We start from the raw sequence: 19,729 nt of genomic DNA, 5'->3' as shown, positions 1-19,729 counted from the left end.
TCCCACCCACCTCACTAATTCACTTGGTGGGGAAAAGCAAAAGAGGCAAAAAAGGGCATGAAAAACTGTGCGTGACACTGTACAGTGTACGGTACGGGGTCCTGTATTATTATTATGGTGTCAAAAAGTAGGCGGCCACCGCTCGTCCTCAACACCGACCACCACGCCGGTCAGCCATCCTCGAGAAAAAAATCAGACAGGGATAGTGAAACAAAAATAAGATACAGCCCATCGAGTCGCTGAGTCGCTTGAATCCACCCGAAAATTGCGATGTAGAGGGGAATATAGGACCCCAGGGCGCTGTAGAATGACGCAACCACGTGACGGACACCGTGACTTCCACTGACCGGCGGCTTCCACTCCTGCTTTTCCCCTCGAGCGAGCCACACGGGGTACATCGTGAACCACCATCGCCTTCATCTGCTTAACGTCCGGCTCGACCCTCGCCAGTCCTCGACAGGCCCTGTGCCTTTTTAACCCGTTTCAGATCAGGGTTACCATCCCCTCCCTCGCCCGCTCGCCGTTCACTCTCGCTTTAAAACCACCCCTCCTCGCCCTCCCCTCTTCGCCTGGGAACATCATTTCTCCAAAAAAAGTTACCTCGCTCCTTCTTTGGATTTTGGGATCGGCGCACAGGTTGTTATCGGCTTCCATCCCTCATGCTCTGAGGCTTTGCATCTTGTCGTTTTGTCCACCCAAGCGTACGTCCCTCGGATTTCCTCACCCCCTCCCCTCCCCTCCCACCAATCCACCAAGACCAGCCCAAACCCACCTCCAACCTACCCCCTCCCATCCACCACCTACTACCTCTGTTGGCCTTACGACAACTTCCAAATTACCTTGCGCATTTTTCCGACTGTCCCAGCCCGTTCGCACATCCTTCCCGACCCAGCGGGTCGTTGGCCGAGGACCGGCGGGAAAAAAAATCCTTGTTAATCGGACCCTTCCACCAACCCCCAATCTGGGCAAAAAAAAACACCCATCAGATCTCCACCACCCACCACTTAAATATTGCTCGTTCACCGCGTTGACCGACGATTTTAGAAAGGCAGAGCGATGATTAGCTTCAGGGTGGAACATCATTCAGATTCTTCGAGACTCCGTCAAGATCACCCTCACCGTGGAACCGACGCCGGATCGTTCGACGGCAATGCCGATGGCCAGTGAGACCAGTAGTACCACCACCATGACCACCTTCGCCGCCCCGGTCCCTGCTACCAGATCGCTGCCCACCAACCAGTCGGCGCTGGCGGCGTCATTCACCAACTTCCTTACCGTGTCTGTCCACCAAATACTTTTCCTGCGCTCCGTCTACCCGCGCGCGACCTTCCTCCCCGTGCGGGCATACAACTATCCCGTCCGACAATCTCGTCACCCGAAAGTGTGTGACTATATTAATGATGCATCGATCGCGGTCGGGACAGAGATCTTAAAGGGTACAATCACTGCAGTCAGTATCATTATTTCATCACTCCGCACAAATCAGCCCCTCGAACGATACGCCTTTGATCTGTCAGGCTTCCCCCGGGCACCGGCCGGGGAGGTAAACACCACATTCGAAGACAGAAATGGAGATTCATCGAATCCAGATGCCCCCGTCTCTGACCGGGGCCCAGCGCCAACCTCGGTCGATCTCGAGTCACAGTTCCGGGCCTGTTTGGCCCGTCTGGCATCCGCCTGTGCGCGGTTGACCCCGCTACCGCGAGATGACGAATTCAGTTTTACGGTCTGCATCGAAGTGCGGGAGGATGCTTTGCCCCCCGCCGGCACCACCAAAGAAGAACAAACATGGATTGTGGCCGAACCCGGCAAGGTACACCTACGATCCTGCACCGCCCCATTTTCCGTCTCGAAAGTACGGAATGGCGAGCCTCAGCGGCCGCCCCCGCCGGCCTCGAACGGCCGAGCCAAAACAGTACCGGTACGACGCGTGGAAGCCGGAGAACTACGGTTGGAGTTGTGGGTAGAAGAAGCGCGGCAGAAATTTAACGAACCGGTGGATTCAGAGCAGCCACCTTGAACTATGATTCCTAGTCGGGATATATTTGTGTCAAGCCTGTGGGAATTGTTGTTCGTTTCTTTACCTGTCCACTCCCATCTCAGTCTCATTCTTGATTTAGCGTGACCAATGATCGAACATACATGATGGACGAGGAAATTTAGGAATTGCCGTCCGCAAGAAAGTGGCGCAAATATATAAAAGGGGAGCGGACGATTTTTGGGACTCGCATGGCATTACTTTTTTTTTTACTTACATAGATCAGGTTCATATCTTTCCTTTTTGGCTCATCTTCTAACCAGTTACCCCTCCCTCCCGTCAACCTGCTCTTTTTATTCCCCTTCATTATTCACGACATTCCTTCTCCTCTCCCTCTTCTCCCTCTTTGATTTCTGGTCTTCTTTTATTTGACTCAACTCGCTGTCTTGCATCTTGCTGAATCCCTGAGTGCTTTTGACTCATGCTGATCTTTTTCCTCTTGTTTGCGGTTCGGCCTTTTATTATTTCATACCATCTCATTTTCTGTTGTATTTCATTCGTCTCCTTTGTCGAATCTCTCTCAACTACATGATTCTCTTTTTCTCTAGCCAATTCAATTACTAGCAACTAGTTCCCAATGTCGTCTCGTTTCTGGTCTCCTTTGTGCCTCTTGTGTTTGGCCTTTTTCTTTTCTGTTATTTCTGTGTTATTCTTCATGGACTCACGGGCTCGGGCAATTGTTGGGTTGCTTTGCTGTGTTTGATCACGTCGTCATGTCGTTGCATCTTTTCAAGGTTCGATCTATTGTTTTTTGTTCCGCGGTCCCTGGCACCCTGTGTTTGGTTTCTGCCTCTTTGCCCTTAATCCGAATCTTCTGCCATCAGCTGATGGAAAATAGGTCATTCAGCATTTGTAAGTATCGAATAGTTAGTCACATGTGAAGTATACGTAATGGATGTTTTCGTGGACAGATTACCGCAGGTTTGCAACATTACCCCAGTGTGATTGTTCTAACAGCCACAATAGAAGCGAGCATGGTACGCGTAACCACCAGTGGCGAGAACCGACCAGTGATTCCATATTAACCTAAAAATAGCCAGCGCCTTTACGTCGCAAAAAGAAAAGAGCATTTGGTCAACCTTTGAATAACTTGAAATATCGTATGACCCCACTAATGTTCCTACTAGAATAATATCCTGGGTAGTGTATATATTGGGGGAACGTGTCAACATCTTTGTGAGAGCTACATTATCGTCCACCCGCAATTTCCCAACAGAAGCCATTTGATTTCGCAGATGCAATCTTGGATACCGCAGGTAATCGGTTTTGACGCTGACCTAGCACTCGAATTCAATCTTCACTGAGAGCTGTGGGCGATTCTGATACCATAGAAACCGGAGTCGGACGACAGTTTCTCACCATCAATGTGAGACTGATCGCTATAAGAACCGTGGCATTCACTAGTAGAAAGAAAGTGTTAGAAAGCCAATTTAGTAGTCAAAAAGAAGAAGGTACAGATGATTGGACGTACAAAAAGTGATTGACGCCACAGCTAGCGCCCCATCCAACCTTGTCCCTGAGCCCATCACCCGAGACCCAGACCTCATCCGAGCACACCTGGTTGCAGCTATCACAAATCTCGGATTTGCCGATCTGATCGCCATTTTCGTTGTATACGAGCAGACTCTACTCTCCGCCCCTGAGGACCGAATCCCACAACTGAGTTATCTACCAGATAGCCGACAGCAGAGCAGATTTCTGCCATGGCAGGTGGAAGGCACGAAGCTGCCAGAATAAATGTGGAATGGCGATCTTGAATATGGAGAATATGGTATTAAAGCCTTCGAGGAATTTCGTAGGATGTTGGAAGAGAATACTTCAACAACCGCGCTCCACGTCCAATTAAATAGGATTACCTACAACCACCTACATTTTGGGGCATGGAATTTTTAAACTGATGTCAGATAAGAACGATGCTCCGAGAGCTGCTTTGGTTGGTAGAGCGGATTTTGTTTCGAAGGAATCCAAACAAGCCTCTCAACGCGGGTAACGAGAGGGCGGTGATGATGGTAGCAATCTCTGCCTGGCCCCAGACCATAACGACGGAGAAGTGCCTGCTAATATCGCTTGGATTTCGGAGTGCGTTGATCATTGAAATTATTCGGAGAACGGACGTACTGTTTCGAAATTAGCATTGTTTAAATTGTCGTCAATGTGTTCGCTGTACTTACACAACCGTGCTGTTGAACGAGGAATTGGTTAGCATTGCTCGTCATCGACTCAAAGGGGAGGTGGTATGATCTCGCAAGGCACCAAAGCAGAAAAAAACAGCAGAGTCATCTTCCTCGCAAAATTGGCTTGTAGTTTCAATACTATATTCAGCGGTAAAAGTAGGATAAGTGAGTCGCAGATAATAGTAAGAACGGAAGTTGAGACGAAAACGGATGTCGAGCTCATGCATTTGCCGGTGATACTGCTATCCTACAATGCCTGGAGTGGAATGCACTGAAGCGCGATAATGAGTGTCTGTACTACCCAGACCGCCGTTATGAACTCAAATGCTTGGGCATTGGGTTCAAGCGAGCGTAAAACGCTAGACCAGATACCCGGCAGATCCAAAGAGTCGCGAAGTATAGCATCTGAGCCGCGACGAGCCATTTGTACATCTTAACCATCTTCCCTTAATTTTGTACCAGAGCCACCAGGTGTTCGCCAGCACCGTAGCGGATGACTTTTGCTGAAAGTGCCATGTCGACCCACGCAATTACCTATACGAGAAGAACACATAAGCAATTGAATAGACATTAAAAGAACGATAGGAGATTTACCTGTCCGAAAAAGATAAGATAATCATCCATGCCCAGTTCACGGATGAGAAGCCCTCGAGCGTACAGCCGAACCAGCACGACTATTGTCGACAAGGCTGCGACAATGTACATCCTATCAATGCTGGCTTACCGCGGTCCTCGGCCAGATACGCCGCAGAGCCCTCTTGCGAAGACATGCTCGCAGGTACTGCTGTCAAGATTCTGTCATGAGAGCTTCGCGAAAGTTAAAGTAAAGCAAAACGTTGAACTACCCAGACATTCGACCGACTATGTCGAAACAAGGCATTGCCAAATCTCAACTTTAGGGGCGGGAACGATGTCCCGCATCCCCAACTGCCAAAGAGCGGGCCAATCGTCGCGATGTTTGATCCTGTTTCCCATCCTTGAACTAGCAGTCAGACTCGTGCCAATTAGTTCGCGGGTCCATGAAAAGATTTGGAACGTGCGAGACATGATAGCGCCATCTTATTCCCGCTTTTGCGTTAGCGCAGCGTTGCCGGAACAATTGCTTGGTTCTCAACAAGCTTAATCTTACCCAAGGCCCCACCTGCGCCCACTCGAACGGATCGAGGAATCGCTTAGGTGTGTCACTTGTACTTTTTAAGTATAGGGGGATGCTAGGACATGCAAGGACGGGACTGCTCACGGAAATGAGCTTGGGCTTCGCAAGGCTGGGTCCAGCCCCTTTTGACGGCCGATTTATGAACAGGATAATTAAGAGATGCAGAGTCCTATGACGATCGGGCTATCAGAGACCGGCAAATTGCCATTACCGTTTCCCCCCCTGCAGATTGTCCGAGTTATAATCCAAATTCGATTTTAGGCCCCCTCTCTGCTTTGTTGCGCCTATCCGTATCCCTACCTACTGAAGTCGTGAGGGCAAAATGGCTTTACTTGTGCCCCCCGAGGTAATTGCCTCGCTTAACTCAAGGCTCATTTGGGTCTTGGTTTTCATCGCTGCTGTTGTTAGCCGGATCATCAGCAGACGGTATTGGACACTGATAAGGGATATTTCGGGTCCATTCTGGAGATCTTTCCCCAGTCTCTGGGTGGTATCCCAGCTTTGGAAAGGTCACCTTGAGGCTGAGCAGACGAGGCTGCATAGGAAACATGGTATGACCACGCCGAATTATATTATGGGCTTTCTGACGAAACAAAATAGGATATTGTGTTCGCATCAGAGACAATGAAGTTAGTGTCTCCCATCCAGACGCAGTCAGACAGCTGCTGCATGCGAACATTGCCAAGGTACGTCGTACTCGCTGAGCCACTCGAAGCTTGGCAAGCATTTTCATCAAGTTCAACTATATCCAGGGCACATGGTATGCAATCTTTAGTCTTCCAGACTACCACTATGTGAACCAAATGTCTGAAATGGTTCCTCGACGACACATCGAAGAAGCCGTAACGTTGCGTCCGGCTATCTTCTATCTAACATAATTAAATCGGAGCCTTACGACGTTGACACAGTCTTGGCGTTGTTTACCAAGGCCATAGACAAGTACTCTCAAGCCGGCAAGCCATTCGAATTCAGCACTTGGTTTACCTTTTTTGCATTTGATGTTCTCGGTGAAGTGACTTTCTCAAACTCCTTTGGGTTTGTCGGGACAGGCATAAACATCGGGAATGCCATTGCGAATACCCGATCCCTCGCTCTATACGTTGCTGTCATGGACCACTATACATGGTTCCATAATCTAACCCTCGGAAATCCACTACTCAGTCGCCTGGGAATCCAGCCTTCTTCGCACATATTTGGTACTTGCCTTGCTGCTATTAGCGCGAGAAAGGAGAACCCTGAAGTCCGAAAGGATATGATGCAGCAATGGCTTGATACGCGTGCCAAGTACCCAGGTCGCATGGCAGAGAACGAGATATTTGCGGCTGCTGTTGCGAATGTCGGTGCTGACGTGGACACTGTCATCGCAGCTTTGCAGTCTCGTTTCTACTATCTCCTACGCTACCCTCAATATCTGCAACAACTACGTGCGGAGCTTGACACAGCTCAGGCTCAGGAGGAACTTACGCAGATCGTCCAGGATAATGAGGCACAAAAGCTCCCATTCCTTCAGGCCTGTGTATGCAATAGCCCAGAATGGTTCTGCATAGTTAATTTACTGATAATTTGAACAGATAAAAGAGATCTACTGGTTTCAAAATTCGGTGCCCAGTCCTCTCCCGCGTGTCGTACCCAAGGGTGGAATGACAATTGGAGGCAGATATTTCCCCGAAGGTGTAAGATCCCCGCCATTGCTCTCCATGGAATTACCTTTGACTTTTTTAAAACTTGCAGGTCATTTTTAGTATCAATCCTTGGGTATACCATCGAAACCCGGCGTTATTCGGTGGAGACTGCGACCAATTTAACCCAGACCGCTGGCTATTGGGCGACACAAAAACCATGGAATCTTTCCTTATTCACGTATGTGCCTTTTCAAGAGAATACTTTCGAATGCACTGACATCTTTTATTTTGTTTAGTGGGGAGCTGGATACAACCAATGCCCCGAGCTTAACCTTGCTCACTTTAAGATCACTAAGATTACAGCTACACTGATTCGCGACTTCGAATTCAAACTGACAGACCCTAAAAAAGAGTGGGAGTGGACCAACCACTTTACCTTCGTTCCCTGGGGATCGCCTTGCAATGTTCGGCGTTCATTCTAACGTTGTACTTTAATGGGATTCATGATAAAATCACGGGAATATCAGCTACACAGTCAACAGAAATTCCATGAGATCTCGGAAAAAGCGTATAGTTGGAAATACTTGATCTAGGCCATTGCATGCAGAGCAGCGTCAGACCATTTGTGGCGAAAAGTCACATAAAGAATATCCTCTATCCGCAACAGTGTAAGACATCATGACGGCATAAAGAGGTTAGAGATTATTCGCCTGGTACTCTCTAAAGCAAAGCGCTTGGTAATTATTACAAAATACCGATATTGTTTGTCAGCTCCCAATAAAAATGGCCTGGTCATTGATTCAGTTTACGAGATGTATACAAATTGACTCCAGCAAGCGTATCGTTCAAATGGTTAATAATCTAGAGCTTTCTGCGGTCGGTAGACAGGATGGACAGTTGAGCATATAAGTAATCACATCGCGAATGGGGCTGACTTCATATGAAGAAGCGGGCAAGCCGGTGGCGCTCGTATTCTAGGGGCTAGGACAAAAACCATACCTGGGTTACAAATTGCGTTGAGGGAAATACGCCGAGGAGAAAATAGTAAACTAGCTTCTCATTGGCTTTTATATTGATGGCAAAATCCCAAATGCTCAGCTGTATTTCGGCTTGAATCAGTGGCCAAGTGGCTTGCATGCAGTGATGTTGCTATGGAACATCGTCCCTGATGTCGTTCGAAATAGACTCCATGTGGCATTTTCGAAAGCGTGTCGAGCCTAAAGTATGTCTTCGCCTATAGGAGCAGCTTACTGATTGTGAATGTACGTGCAACGTGCTATCGCATACAGATTGTAAGAAGCTCGTGAGGTTATGGCTGATACCCCAAAGTACACCTTTGATGACTGGCTAGAGGGCTAACATTTGTCCTAATCTTTAGTAGCGCCACTTGACAAGCATTACTGAAAGTCATTTTGATCAAGTGTGTGGCATATAATTGTTGTCAGCGCCCCTGACCAGCTGTCCATAACCACTATAACTTTATGCCCATTTTACCAGTCCCGATACGATAAGCCTTATTTATCATATTGCCTCATCCCAACTGCAAGCCAATTGTCAATAGACAGGCACTTCCTTATTCACCCGCTCCAGCTCACGTACACCCGTGTCATCCGCATGCAGCACAACAAATGCAATACCCGCTACAAAATCAACACCACCAAGGCTGTCCAAATCCGCAGCTTGCCCAACTTCAGAATCAGCAAGATGTACAAACTGGACAGATTACTCGTCAGAATGCTCAAATTTACCAACAGGCAGCGGCACTACAAGAACCAAGCCACTGTGCAGCACCAGCGAGACTCTGCCTACCAGAACGAGCTTGCCAAGAAGAACGCGCAGACGCAGAAGCATATATTGAAGCAGAATGTGGCAACCCATAGTCAGATTCTCAAGCATAATGCAGCGACACAGATGCAGATTGCCTAGCAGACCGCACATGAACTCAAGACTACGAAAAATAACTCAACATCCGCAGCAGCAGAAACAGCACGGTGGTGAGAAAAAGGCACTAGCTGGGGCTGCTTTCAGTGTGGCTGCTGGTGCTGGTGGAGCCATACTCTATCAAAATTACCATGAAGACACACATATTCAGGACCAGACAGTTATTGTGGATCAAAACCGAGGAGACCCTGACCAGTACACCAGTACTCAAGACTACGACGGTGACAGTGGCAATGACAACTATGGTGTCATTGACAGCTATTCACCCCAAGACGATACGAATCATAGGTACTGGGGCCAGAAGGCACTATGCAAATGAGAGACAGTGGCAGAAATGACAATAATGATGATGTTGTTGCTGCTGCTGCTGAATGCGGTTATATGTAAGTGTGAATTTTCTGTATATTCATGACCGGCTCACACACGCTCCTTTTCACTTGATACTGAGTATTGATTCGAAGCTCGGCCTCCACATTGGATGTACAATTCGCAGACACTGTAGAATTGTCAAGATAAGGCTCGAGGTCACATCGAAGACGTCGTCATAGCCGCTGGGACGCACCGATGATCTTTTCTTCAAATCAGCGCCTTTACGATCATCGTTGCCCAGAGTCAGTTCGCCTCAGCAGGGTCCCCCCGGACAAAAATGCGAACTGTCCAAATCAAGTGGCCTAGACGGATACCGTCACCTGACATGTCACCTGACTGGCACCTGACCCAGCATGCCCTACCAGCTGACCCGCAAGTTACGTCAACGGCAGGTGCAACCGGGCCTCAACCTCTAACTGCTGTTCGAGTCGAGAGAGCCGCTTGCCATCGCTTCCCCTCGGTCCGCTTGACAAAGAAAAATGCATTGCCCGCTTGTCACCGTGTAAAGCAGGCGATTCCGGCCCGGATCATGATGCGGTGGGAGCGGGGAATCCGTGGGAGGAGAGGGGATCCGGCCGCGGTGCGACGCTGTAATCCTGCCATTCACCATCCTATATATGGGGCCTTCGTCCTGGTTGGCGCCATTGTTCCGAGTCCACTTTTGACTTTGACAGCACTTCAAGTCCGGCTTGCTCTCAACCCCGGATTTTTTTTTCTTTTGTCTCCTAGATCCAATCTCCCGTGGCGATTTCCAATAGAACAATCAGCTTCGATTCCTACTTCGTGCCGACCAGCAGACCCTTGCATACAGGGTATTTTGCCTTAGCAGTCTTGTCTGCAATCGAGACCAAGCTCCACGCCTGTCACAGTTTGGCCCCTCGGAGCAATTTGCGGGGAACACTTCTCCCTTGATCCACTCAGCCCACAACACCTGCGTAGGCGTCACTGTCAGCTTCACCTGCAGCATCACCATGATTGCCGCAGACGTCCCATCTCTTCCCGCGGGAGACTCTCCCGATCTCATTCTGGTCCCCGCCACACCCCATGAGCGTATTGAATCGATCAAGCTCAATAGCGTTGCCTGGAAGGGACCGCTGAACCTGGAATCGTACATTGCGCGTGAAGACCACCTCTACAATCAGCGCCTGACTCGTGAGAACCTCACTTGCTGGATCCTGGTCGACCGTAACGAGCCCGAGGGCGAGCGGACTATCCTCAGCTCTTGCGAAACTTATCGCAAGAAGGCTCTGCTGGCCCATAATGGTACCGTTGAAGATGTCAAGACACACGGTATCGGGAGTGTTTACTGCCGGCCCGAGTTCCGGGGCAAGGGCTACGCCAAGCGTATGCTCGAGGAGTTGAGCAGAAGGTTGGACACATGGCAGATGGAAAAGGAGTCCCGAGGACAGTCTTTGTTCACTATTCTTTTCTCGGATATTGGCAAGAAATTCTACGCTCAATTTGGATGGCGGCCGTTCCAATCTTCGCACATGTCTCTTCCAGCGGTTGCGAGGGAGGTGCTTAATGGCGCGGTGGAGAATAGCAAGACGAGAGCGCTCCTTGCCGAAGATATCAAGAACTCCATGTGCGACGATGTGACCCTCGCCAAGGTCCGAGAGTGTATGCAGATTGCTTCGCAGTCGCCTGGCGCCAAGATTGCCATCATACCCGACTTTGATCATTTCATTTGGCACTGGGCTCGTGAGGAGTTCTATACGGAGAAACTTCTTGCGCATCGGGCTCCTCCTACAATCAAGGGTGCCGGCGATGACCAGGCTCGTGTCTATTGCGCGTGGAACCGCAATTTTGGCGAGACGCCAGAAAATAATGTCCTTTATATCCTGCGCTGGGTGTACGACGATCCCAAGTCGGCGGCAGAGGAGCAAGTCCTGATTGAAGCGATGGCTGGAATTTTGCGGCGAGCTCAATTGGAAGCCCACGAATGGAATATGAGCAAGGTGGAGTTCTGGAACCCATCACCATTGCTGGAAAAGGCCGTGTCTCTTCTCGATCCTAAAGCCGAGCTGGTTCACCGTGAGGAGAGTAGCATTGCTAGTCTGCGGTGGACAGGCGCCGACCAAGGCTTGGGTAAGAATGTGACGTGGTTATTGAATGAGAAGTTCACTTGGTGCTGATTGGTCTTTCGGTATCATTTCGGGATTCTTTTTGTTTTATTTTTCCTTTTCTGATGCATTCAACACATTCCCTGAACATAACTGCAGTTGATTTGGGCGGCAGATGTGATCAAGATATTTTAGAGGCCAGCATTATAGACTGGAGACTCAACGGCAAAACCATCGCTTTGGCAATTTGCGCAGTCAGCGGCGCGTTTGATTTTTCAATAGCTCATGCCAATTTCGAGTAGTTTTAGCTTTGGCAGCTGCAGCTCCAGTAGCTGGTACTTTACTGGTCTGTTTTCGTTGCGATGATTCGACGAAGAACATTGCCGAAGGATCAGGGCTCTGGTATGAGCCCTCTGGTAGCTTCGAGAGCGTAGCGTCATTCCTCCATGATTCAGGAAGGCAATCCTTCCATACTCGAAGAAAGTCGCTTCGGCCAACTGCGGAAGAGGCCATGGGAGCTGTAGCTGCCAGACATATTTCACCAACCCACTGGATACACTGCATCTTGTCAAAGCTTGCCCCTAAAGTGAAAAAGCAAGGTCAGTATTAGCCAGTCATCACCGAAACTATACAAAACCAATTGACGCCAACTCACATTTGATCTCCTCGGACAAAGGAGGTCGCTCGTCCTCGGTACAAAGTCTCCGGACCAAAGCTTCAAGAAGGGGACGTGGAAACGGAGGATCCGAATCGTCATCAAGCACCGACTTCCACAGATCACCGACGAGGAACTGCTTCTCCAGATCAATCCCTTGCAACAAAGCACCCTCGACGAAGCGTTTCCACACATTCAAGCGCATGCGCGCTGAAGGTCTCCAGCAAGAAACCTCCTGCTTTCCATACACAAACGCACAAAGCTCCAACCATCCTGCCTCACACTGCGCCGCAGACACAGGAATATCCGCACAAACCTGGTCTCTCAATTCTCTGTGCTGCGTCACACTCAAAACCCCCTCTGAAGCGTTCTCGCCCATAGTCATGTCGCCATCATCATCGCCGCTTCGGGGGTCATATAGTCGTAAGGCCTTTTCGAGAAACTTGATGGCCGAGAATCCTCCTTCCGGCACGTGCAATTCCAGTGTTGATCCGCACTTCGCGATAGCTGTGACTGCCTCGTCGGGTAGATTCAACCCACCACCCTCCCCAGCCTCCTCTTCAACGACTTTGATATCTTCCTGGGAGATTTCGCCATGGCTTGGTTGGATAATATGGATTGAATTCGAAGAGTGGACTTGGCGAATGCGGTAGGTTTTTGTTGGGGTGCATAGATTGACGTATTCCTGCGCACTTGGGTCTTTCACTGCTTGTGCGAGGGCGAATGAGGGCGACTTGAGCTCGAGCCTAGACAAATAGCCATTTCAGAGGTCAGTTTCATGCCTGGGGAGGACAAGACGGAGATAGAGAGAGAATTGGTGGGCGTACAAGGGTGCATCCTTTGATGTCAATAGCTCTTCCAGATCTGGTGGGAGCTCCAGCAACCGAAAACCCTGCTGTGGCTGGGTATGGGTGAAAAGAATGCTTAGTGCGGTTTGAGTTGACATTATTGGGAAGCAATGCTGCTGCGGTCAGCAAAAGCGAGATGCGTTCGTGGAAAGCGACGCGAGAATCGGCGGAACGCGATGGACGCGCTGCCCGCGCACAGACCACCGTTTAATGGACGCAGGCCAATGAATCAATTAATGATGCGAATGCGAGTAGACTTGTTGATCCAACGACCCACTGCTCGTTGTAGTAATGGTCTTATAGTTAATATACTACGATGTATTGAATCATCAGTGAGTTTTTGAGGAGAAACTTTCGAAATTGCCAGTTCAGAATACCCTGTTTCTTGTGCTCCCGTTGCGCCTTGCAGTATGCTAAATAAATGAAGACAGAATCCGATGATCATGAAAATCTATGTGGAAATAGGGAAAATAGAACAAAAACCATGAGGCACTCAGAAACTCACTTCAGTCACAGCAAATTAAACTCTAGCACATTGCAGGAAGAGTAAATATGGCATTAATGACCGAGATGACCGGAGGTAGCGCACGTATGAAGGCGAGGCCGTAAAGAGTAAAATCCAGCCAGCTGGGGTTGAAAAGCCGTCAAGGCGCCGTAAAAGTCGAAAAGAAGGATGGTTCGCCGAATGATTATATAAGGTCGCGATTTCGCTTCCTGTTAGGGGTCCAGACCCGGCATTCCCATCGCTCTATGCATGTTGAGCAGCAGGGCCTTCGTTCGAACCCTTGGCGGCCTCTGCTTTATTTCCTGCAGCGTTCTGGGTCTTGGGCTTGCTGCCATGTTTTTGTTGCTTGTGTTCAGCGAGCTCGCGCTCCCTTTCTTCTTGCTCGCGAGCTTCTTGTTCCAGTTTCATCTCCTCCATATGTCGCAAGTCGTCCACACTTGGTTCGTACAAGTGCCAGATCGTGTAGTGAGGCAGTCCAATGACTGAAAAGTTCATTCGCCGAGCCATCTGGAATGTGTTAGTGGTAAAAACACTTGCGGGATATGAAGTGCCTGCTTACCTTGCCGAATCCCTCCGTTTCCGCGTGCTTCTCGAAACTGAAGGCCGGGAAGTGAACACCTGCGCGGGACACCCGGGCCTTTGCGAGAATGCTGACACCGCCAATGCCATCTAGCTCCATTTCCATATCTGGATCACCGTAGGGATCCCTAAGGTAGGCGAGATGGGGTCGCCAAGTTGCATACTCGGCATATCCCTCCACGATCACGGCATCCTCGTCGAGTGTATCGGCCAGCTGCAGGGCTGTTTCGGACTCTTGCCATGAATTGAGATCGTACGGTTGTTCTCCGCCGAGCCAATCCGGAAGTGGGCGCCAGACATCTGTGAAAAAAAAAAAAAAAAAACCCAATTAGTACCCAGGATGAACTGTTCCCCCTAGGAATGACCTACTTGGAACGATAACGTCTCTGTTATGACGCATCAGGTCTTCGAGGATCGTGAATGGCGCCGTTTCCACGTCTGCGTCTCTCCAGTACACCCAGCTATGGGTGGGCCGCAACGTCGCACTCAGCAACCAATTTCTGGCCCGAGCCATCAACTTACGTCGACTAGCCTGGGCCTCGAAGCCATGGCGACTCTCCACGTCCTGTAGGACTTTTTGGCCGAAGTCCTTCTGGATCACAGAAATCTCTCCAAAGCTCATCTTTGGGTCCGGGTCATTTTGAATCTCTGTGAGCATAGTCGAGAGCATGTTGAGGGTATCATCGCGCGAATCGGAGACCAGGAATGCGAGGTCAATGAGATTGTGAGGGTAGGTCAGGTTCCGAAGGTGCGAAAAGAACATTGGGAGGTGCGAGGAGGCATCACGCAGGGGGGTCAACATGAGAACGCGCTCGCCGCGCTCCCAGCCTTTCTCAGTTCCCTGTACCTCGGAGAGATCATAGTATCGGACGGTCTGGAGCTGAAGGTCTTCGGATGGGGCTAGGAGGCCGAGCGATAAGGTGGGGAGGATAGCCGCGCGCCAGGTGGGAAAAATGCAGACTGCCACCAGAAGGGAGACACAGGCGATCAGAAACAGTCGCTGAAAGAGCTGTCGGCGGCGACGGAAGGCGGGCTGCGAGCGAGGTTGGAAGCTATGAAACGACCCTAGTCAGCATCCATATTCCCGTGACGATCGGCCCTTGACATCTGCAACTGGCCCATGTGGGCAAGAGGCGCGCCGAGCTTGTTTCTCATGCCCATTGTAAACAGAACCACATACCGATTGGGAGAGATGGAAAAGGCCGACCCGCGAGGATAGGCCGAGTAGCCCTTGGGAAAGGCGTGATGCCTGTCAGCACTCATGGCTAACGGCAATCACACTGCATTGGCGGTTGGGGCGGAGACTAGGCCAGGGTGGCAGCGCCCCAGAGTCTGGAAGATAGGCCAGGTCGAGTCCAGAGTCCAGAGCGAAGGAAGAATGAAGGGGGAAATAAAAGCAAGCAAAATGGAAAAGCAATCAACGAACAGACAATGCCATTCAGAAAGGAACGCGAATGACTGGGAAGAGAAGGTGAAATGGCAGCGGATAGAAAACAAAGGAGTGCGTCATCCCAATCCGGCCTGCCGCTTGCAGCCACCTTGCGATCGAAGCGTGGCGTTCGATGGATCGGAGTTTCCACCCACTGCATGCGATTGGATCTACGTGGAGGTGCTTTTTCATTTGAACGGTCGACCAGGTAGACTGTCCCGGCCCAATGGGCTTTTGATGGTGAAACTATCTACAGGGTCGTTGCTGATCGCGGGCTTAGCGTCTACCCATGCGAACCCTCCGACTCGCTGTACACCATCGGTGTCGCTTGTGTGCTGATCGACGTCGGCGATCCCTTGGCCTTGGTCTTCTCTACCTCTTGCATCACCCGTATCAACCGGCCAGCCACCCGCGGCCCGTCGCGCAGCGCCGTTAGGACTGAGGCGGCCTCGTACTCGCTGTCGAGGATATAGTAGCGCTCTCGTTGGCAGTTCTCAACCGCGTCCCCCTGGAATGCGACCCTGGCGATCACCTTGGCTGGAACACTGGCCTTGTTGATCGAACTTCGGGACACCATGCGCAGGAAGGGCCGGAGTCCGGTCCGCGTCTGATGTGCAACTCGGACGGACCAGGGCGCCCCCGTCCGCATGTGCGAGTCGCCCGCCATGCCTCCCGGGTCTAAGGTGAAGATGTCGAGGGCGATATTCCCTGTCTGGAAGCCAAAGTCAAGTCAGTCGTCAGCGGTCGTCGGTCAGCGGGCTGTTGCGAGCGTCAGACTTACACAGGCCAGACTTCGACGTAGCGCATACAACGCCACACTCGCGATTAATTTGCTACTGCCAAATCGAATGTTCCCTTCCCGCGCACTTAACAAGGTTCCTGGCGGACGCGTGTCTCGGCCTTGGCTGCGGTCGAAATAATCGAGTCTGCCGTAAGACGCTGCAGAGCATCCAATGTACATCACCTTGGCACCGCCATCTCGTGTTCCGTCTCCGGCCCGGAAAGCCTCGAGCAGGCCGACGGTCAAGAGGAAGGGGGCGACGCAGTTGACTTGGTATACCGGGTCATACCCGTCGAGGGTGAGTTCGTCGACGGTATAGGATGCAATCGCTGCGGAATGGATGAGATTGACGATCGGCGGGATCTCTTTGCTGTGTACGCGGTCCACTGTGCTTTGGGCAAATTTGGCGACTTCTTGAAGGTCGGTCAAGTCGATCGCCAATACTTCGATCGATCGTGGCCCGATGAGGCGGATCCGTGATGCGAGATCTTGAACATCGTCGCCTTTAGGATTTCGTGCCGTCAAGAGGAGGTGAACGAAAGGCTGTGTTTTGGCAATGGCCACAGCGATCTCTGATCCTAGCTGCCCATTGCCGCCCGTAATAATAACGGTCCCCGTCAGTGCTCTTCCCATGTCACCGTCGCAGTCACGGTTTGTGTCTGACCCGTATTACTGTGAAGGACTCGTGTTCCGCACCGAAGGGCTGCCTGGCGTGCATATAAGAGACCGGCTCTTATGTGGTGTTCGATGCTCGGATGGCGCGATTGAGGGAGAATGGGCCAAGGGCCAAGGACAAACAGGTATTGAACGCAAAGATGAACTAAAAACATCCTAGATGCGCCACGACCGGGGGCTATATACGCCATGGAGGGCCGATCTGAGTCCCAAAGCCGAGAACCAATGGTCACAATGGCCCCGGAGCGGTGCCAGAGTCGGCATGTCTCAGGTTCACAGCTCAGCCCGTGTGTTCTGGAAGACCAGACAGTGGATCAATCAGATGCGGACACACGCTGGCATTGCTTTAGTGCCGAGTAGTGAGGGGCCCAAAAGGAAAACCTAGCGACCCCATCAGCCACCCGGTCGACAAAAATAACTCTCTTCATGACACGATTGTTTAGCATTAAGCGAACTACTTCTAGGCATGTTTAGGAACCTTTGAAGGCCAACCTAGATGGTCCAGGGGAAGGCTCGACCGTAGAACACGGAAAGATCGGCAAGATTGGGTTCGGTGCGAAGTTCGCGATCGTGCCGTGGTGGAACTGCGGTGGACTTGCGCCGATCTGCTCTCCATCGGTTCTCGAAAACTCCCCCAGGACATCCCAGTCGACGTGGCTTGACACATCAGCGGCCGAGATCGAGCGGCCCTGTCAGCCTGGGAGACTCCACCCCGGTTGGGGGCATCGCTTTCATCCGATTCGTATTCACGGTCAGATCTGGGTTTATACTCGCTTGGGCGGTGGCAGCCAAGCATACTCCGAATGACGAAGTGGTGAGAAAGAAAAAGCAAGGCTGACCGAGCCGGTGGCAGGCTTTTTACCTCGTCTCAACAAAACCAAACACAAAAAAAAAAAAAAAAAAGGTCTTGGCGCCGCCACCCGAGGACGACCCATCGATTGAATTCAGCCGCACACCTTCTTTTCAGAGATCCAATAAACTCGAGTGATATTGTCATGCTATAAGAGACAGACTACTTCTGGATGCTCACAAAAGGACTAACAGCAGCAACACAAAGCATGCAGACACGGCCGTGCCGGTGAGAGTCTTCAAACGGAGATGTCCACCAGGATCTTGACGTGCTTATCCCGCTCGTTTATGAGTGCCTTGAACCCTTTTTCAGCAACCTCATCCAATCCTATCTTGCTCGTGATCATGGGCCTGGGCTGGATTTTGCCTAGAAGAGCGAAAAGGTCAGCCACATGGAGATGAATGGCTCTTGCATCATCAGGCTACTGGAAGGGAAAGCTAAGGGCTTACCTGACGCAATCGCCTCGATGACTGCTTCGAAGTCTCCCTCGTCATAGACTGCTGCCCCAGTGATATGCTTTTCGCCCAAGACTATATCGAGCATTGCATTGATGGCCGGCTTCTTCTCCCACAGAGACACAATGACCGTTGTTCCTCGGGCTCGAAGGCCGGCCATGGCAGTGTCCAGCCCAGCCTGCACGCCGGAAGTTTCAAAAGCGACCGACACGCCTTTCGCGAGACCCGTGGCTTCTTGTATCTTTTCAACGGCTTTTACCTCCATGGGATCGAGGATAAGAGAGGCGCCAAAAGTCCGAGCAAATTGTCGTCGCTGCTCGGAGATTTCGACCACAATGATGGTCTTGATACCCCTGGCTTTCAGCACCTGAACAATTGCCAGGCCGATCGGTCCGGCTCCGATTACTAGAGCGGTATCATCTACTTTGAGCGGACTGCGACTGACTGCGTGCCAAGCGACAGAAAGTGGCTCCACCAATGCTGTCAAATGTTAACAGGTCAGAATCTCATGATCACATCCGGGGGCTCACCTCACCTCCTATATCCAGAGGCATCGAGTCGGGAAGCTTTATTGCATGTTTCACATCTACTACCACATGATCGGACATACCACCGGCCTCGCCTAAGACATGTCAGGCCTACAGCATAAAGGGGACCGGGGTCATCAACCCACTGGTATACCCGATAAATCCTAAACTGCTGCAGATGTTCTGTCGACCCATAATACATCGAGAACACGAGCCGTCGGACAAATTAGGCTTCACAGCCACCCGATCTCCCACCTTCAGACTGACGATTCCAGCTCCGATTTCTTCCACTGTTCCGCTGAACTCATGGCCCAGGGTTGTGGGTAGCGTCACCCCCGTGATCGGATGTGGCGTGGTCGGGACTGTCAAGGGTCCGGCGAGATATTCATGAAGATCTAATCTCGTGAGGAGATAGACCGAAACGGAACCACTTTGGACCACTTACCGCTGCCACATATGCCTACAAAGGCAGGCCTGATCTTTGCGCAATGTCAGTGCCGAAACATTGGAAAAATCATCGTTAAATCCTTGGTTGGGAGGACAGCCATAACAGCATACCTTGACCTGGCCATGCCCGCAAACAGGCTCACTAATCTCATCTAGCCTGACATCCTCCCTGCCGTGGAAGCGAACAGCTCGCATAGTGAATGACCCTGGTTGAAAATGGGGCTTTGCAGATTCCTCCACTTGAACAGATTTGGTACTGTAGAAATGAGATTCGCGATAAGGCGCCTCGCTCCTTAGACACGAGGCAGTATCCAGTGTTTTATTTCTGGCTGCTCTGACAACTTCAGACGTCAATATTGCAACCCGGACCGTGCAGTGTGGTCGGGTATTGTCCGAGCCCGGGGAGAACAACCCCTCTTCTGAGGCACCCCACGGGGTAGCACAGATGTTGAAAAAAGTCCCACATCCCACTCAAACTGTCGGTAACGAGGATGTAATAGCGGACTAACCCCGTGCAGCTGTATGACTAAATATTGACAAATTAATCTCGGATTGTTAAGCATGCATTCAGTACTAAATCTATAGCGGGGAACAGATGGACATGCATGGGGACTC

General features: G+C 50.8%; 8 protein-coding genes across 8 annotated transcripts; 4 read left to right on the top strand and 4 right to left on the bottom strand.

Annotated features, from left to right (window-relative positions):
• Positions 1 to 1,186: 1,186 nt before the first annotated feature.
• N7532_005185 (putative mitotic spindle checkpoint protein (Mad2B)) lies at positions 1,187 to 2,020 on the top strand (the record flags this gene model as incomplete). The annotated part of the gene is made up of 1 exon (XM_056617679.1): positions 1,187 to 2,020. One exon carries the CDS (start codon positions 1,187 to 1,189, stop codon positions 2,018 to 2,020), a length of 834 nt encoding a protein of 277 aa, XP_056473838.1.
• Positions 2,021 to 4,659: 2,639 nt separating this feature from the next.
• N7532_005184 (uncharacterized protein) lies at positions 4,660 to 4,982 on the bottom strand (the record flags this gene model as incomplete). The annotated part of the gene is made up of 3 exons (XM_056617678.1): positions 4,660 to 4,746; positions 4,807 to 4,901; positions 4,937 to 4,982. 3 exons carry the CDS (start codon positions 4,980 to 4,982, stop codon positions 4,660 to 4,662), a joined length of 228 nt encoding a protein of 75 aa, XP_056473837.1.
• A 708-nt stretch (positions 4,983 to 5,690) lies between these two features.
• On the top strand, positions 5,691 to 7,472 carry N7532_005183 (uncharacterized protein; the record flags this gene model as incomplete). The annotated part of the gene is made up of 7 exons (XM_056617677.1): positions 5,691 to 5,919; positions 5,969 to 6,054; positions 6,106 to 6,210; positions 6,258 to 6,884; positions 6,940 to 7,041; positions 7,100 to 7,228; positions 7,287 to 7,472. The coding sequence occupies 7 exons, from the start codon at positions 5,691 to 5,693 to the stop codon at positions 7,470 to 7,472; spliced, it is 1,464 nt and encodes a 487-aa protein (XP_056473836.1).
• Positions 7,473 to 8,158: 686 nt separating this feature from the next.
• Positions 8,159 to 8,916, top strand: N7532_005182 (uncharacterized protein; the record flags this gene model as incomplete). Its single annotated transcript, XM_056617676.1, has 2 exons — positions 8,159 to 8,212; positions 8,581 to 8,916. The coding sequence occupies 2 exons, from the start codon at positions 8,159 to 8,161 to the stop codon at positions 8,914 to 8,916; spliced, it is 390 nt and encodes a 129-aa protein (XP_056473835.1).
• Positions 8,917 to 10,271: 1,355 nt separating this feature from the next.
• Positions 10,272 to 11,435, top strand: N7532_005181 (uncharacterized protein; the record flags this gene model as incomplete). Its single annotated transcript, XM_056617675.1, has 1 exon — positions 10,272 to 11,435. The coding sequence occupies one exon, from the start codon at positions 10,272 to 10,274 to the stop codon at positions 11,433 to 11,435; it is 1,164 nt and encodes a 387-aa protein (XP_056473834.1).
• Positions 11,436 to 11,618: 183 nt separating this feature from the next.
• N7532_005180 (putative sister chromatid cohesion protein Dcc1) lies at positions 11,619 to 12,964 on the bottom strand (the record flags this gene model as incomplete). Its single annotated transcript, XM_056617674.1, has 3 exons — positions 11,619 to 11,944; positions 12,019 to 12,764; positions 12,846 to 12,964. The coding sequence occupies 3 exons, from the start codon at positions 12,962 to 12,964 to the stop codon at positions 11,619 to 11,621; spliced, it is 1,191 nt and encodes a 396-aa protein (XP_056473833.1).
• Positions 12,965 to 13,614: 650 nt separating this feature from the next.
• On the bottom strand, positions 13,615 to 16,793 carry N7532_005179 (uncharacterized protein; the record flags this gene model as incomplete). Its single annotated transcript, XM_056617673.1, has 6 exons — positions 13,615 to 13,878; positions 13,931 to 14,250; positions 14,320 to 15,002; positions 15,131 to 15,199; positions 15,667 to 16,091; positions 16,161 to 16,793. The coding sequence occupies 6 exons, from the start codon at positions 16,791 to 16,793 to the stop codon at positions 13,615 to 13,617; spliced, it is 2,394 nt and encodes a 797-aa protein (XP_056473832.1).
• Positions 16,794 to 17,923: 1,130 nt separating this feature from the next.
• Positions 17,924 to 19,309, bottom strand: N7532_005178 (2,3-butanediol dehydrogenase; the record flags this gene model as incomplete). The annotated part of the gene is made up of 6 exons (XM_056617672.1): positions 17,924 to 18,051; positions 18,135 to 18,620; positions 18,676 to 18,762; positions 18,814 to 19,062; positions 19,113 to 19,146; positions 19,226 to 19,309. 6 exons carry the CDS (start codon positions 19,307 to 19,309, stop codon positions 17,924 to 17,926), a joined length of 1,068 nt encoding a protein of 355 aa, XP_056473831.1.
• Positions 19,310 to 19,729: the final 420 nt, after the last annotated feature.

Source organism: Penicillium argentinense (assembly GCF_028826775.1).
Source record: "Penicillium argentinense strain IBT 30761 chromosome Unknown utg000005l_segment0_segment0, whole genome shotgun sequence".
Taxonomy (NCBI): domain Eukaryota; kingdom Fungi; phylum Ascomycota; class Eurotiomycetes; order Eurotiales; family Aspergillaceae; genus Penicillium; species Penicillium argentinense.
The sequence above is the reverse complement of the archived record's forward strand: the minus strand, read 5'-3'. Positions and strand labels throughout refer to the sequence as shown.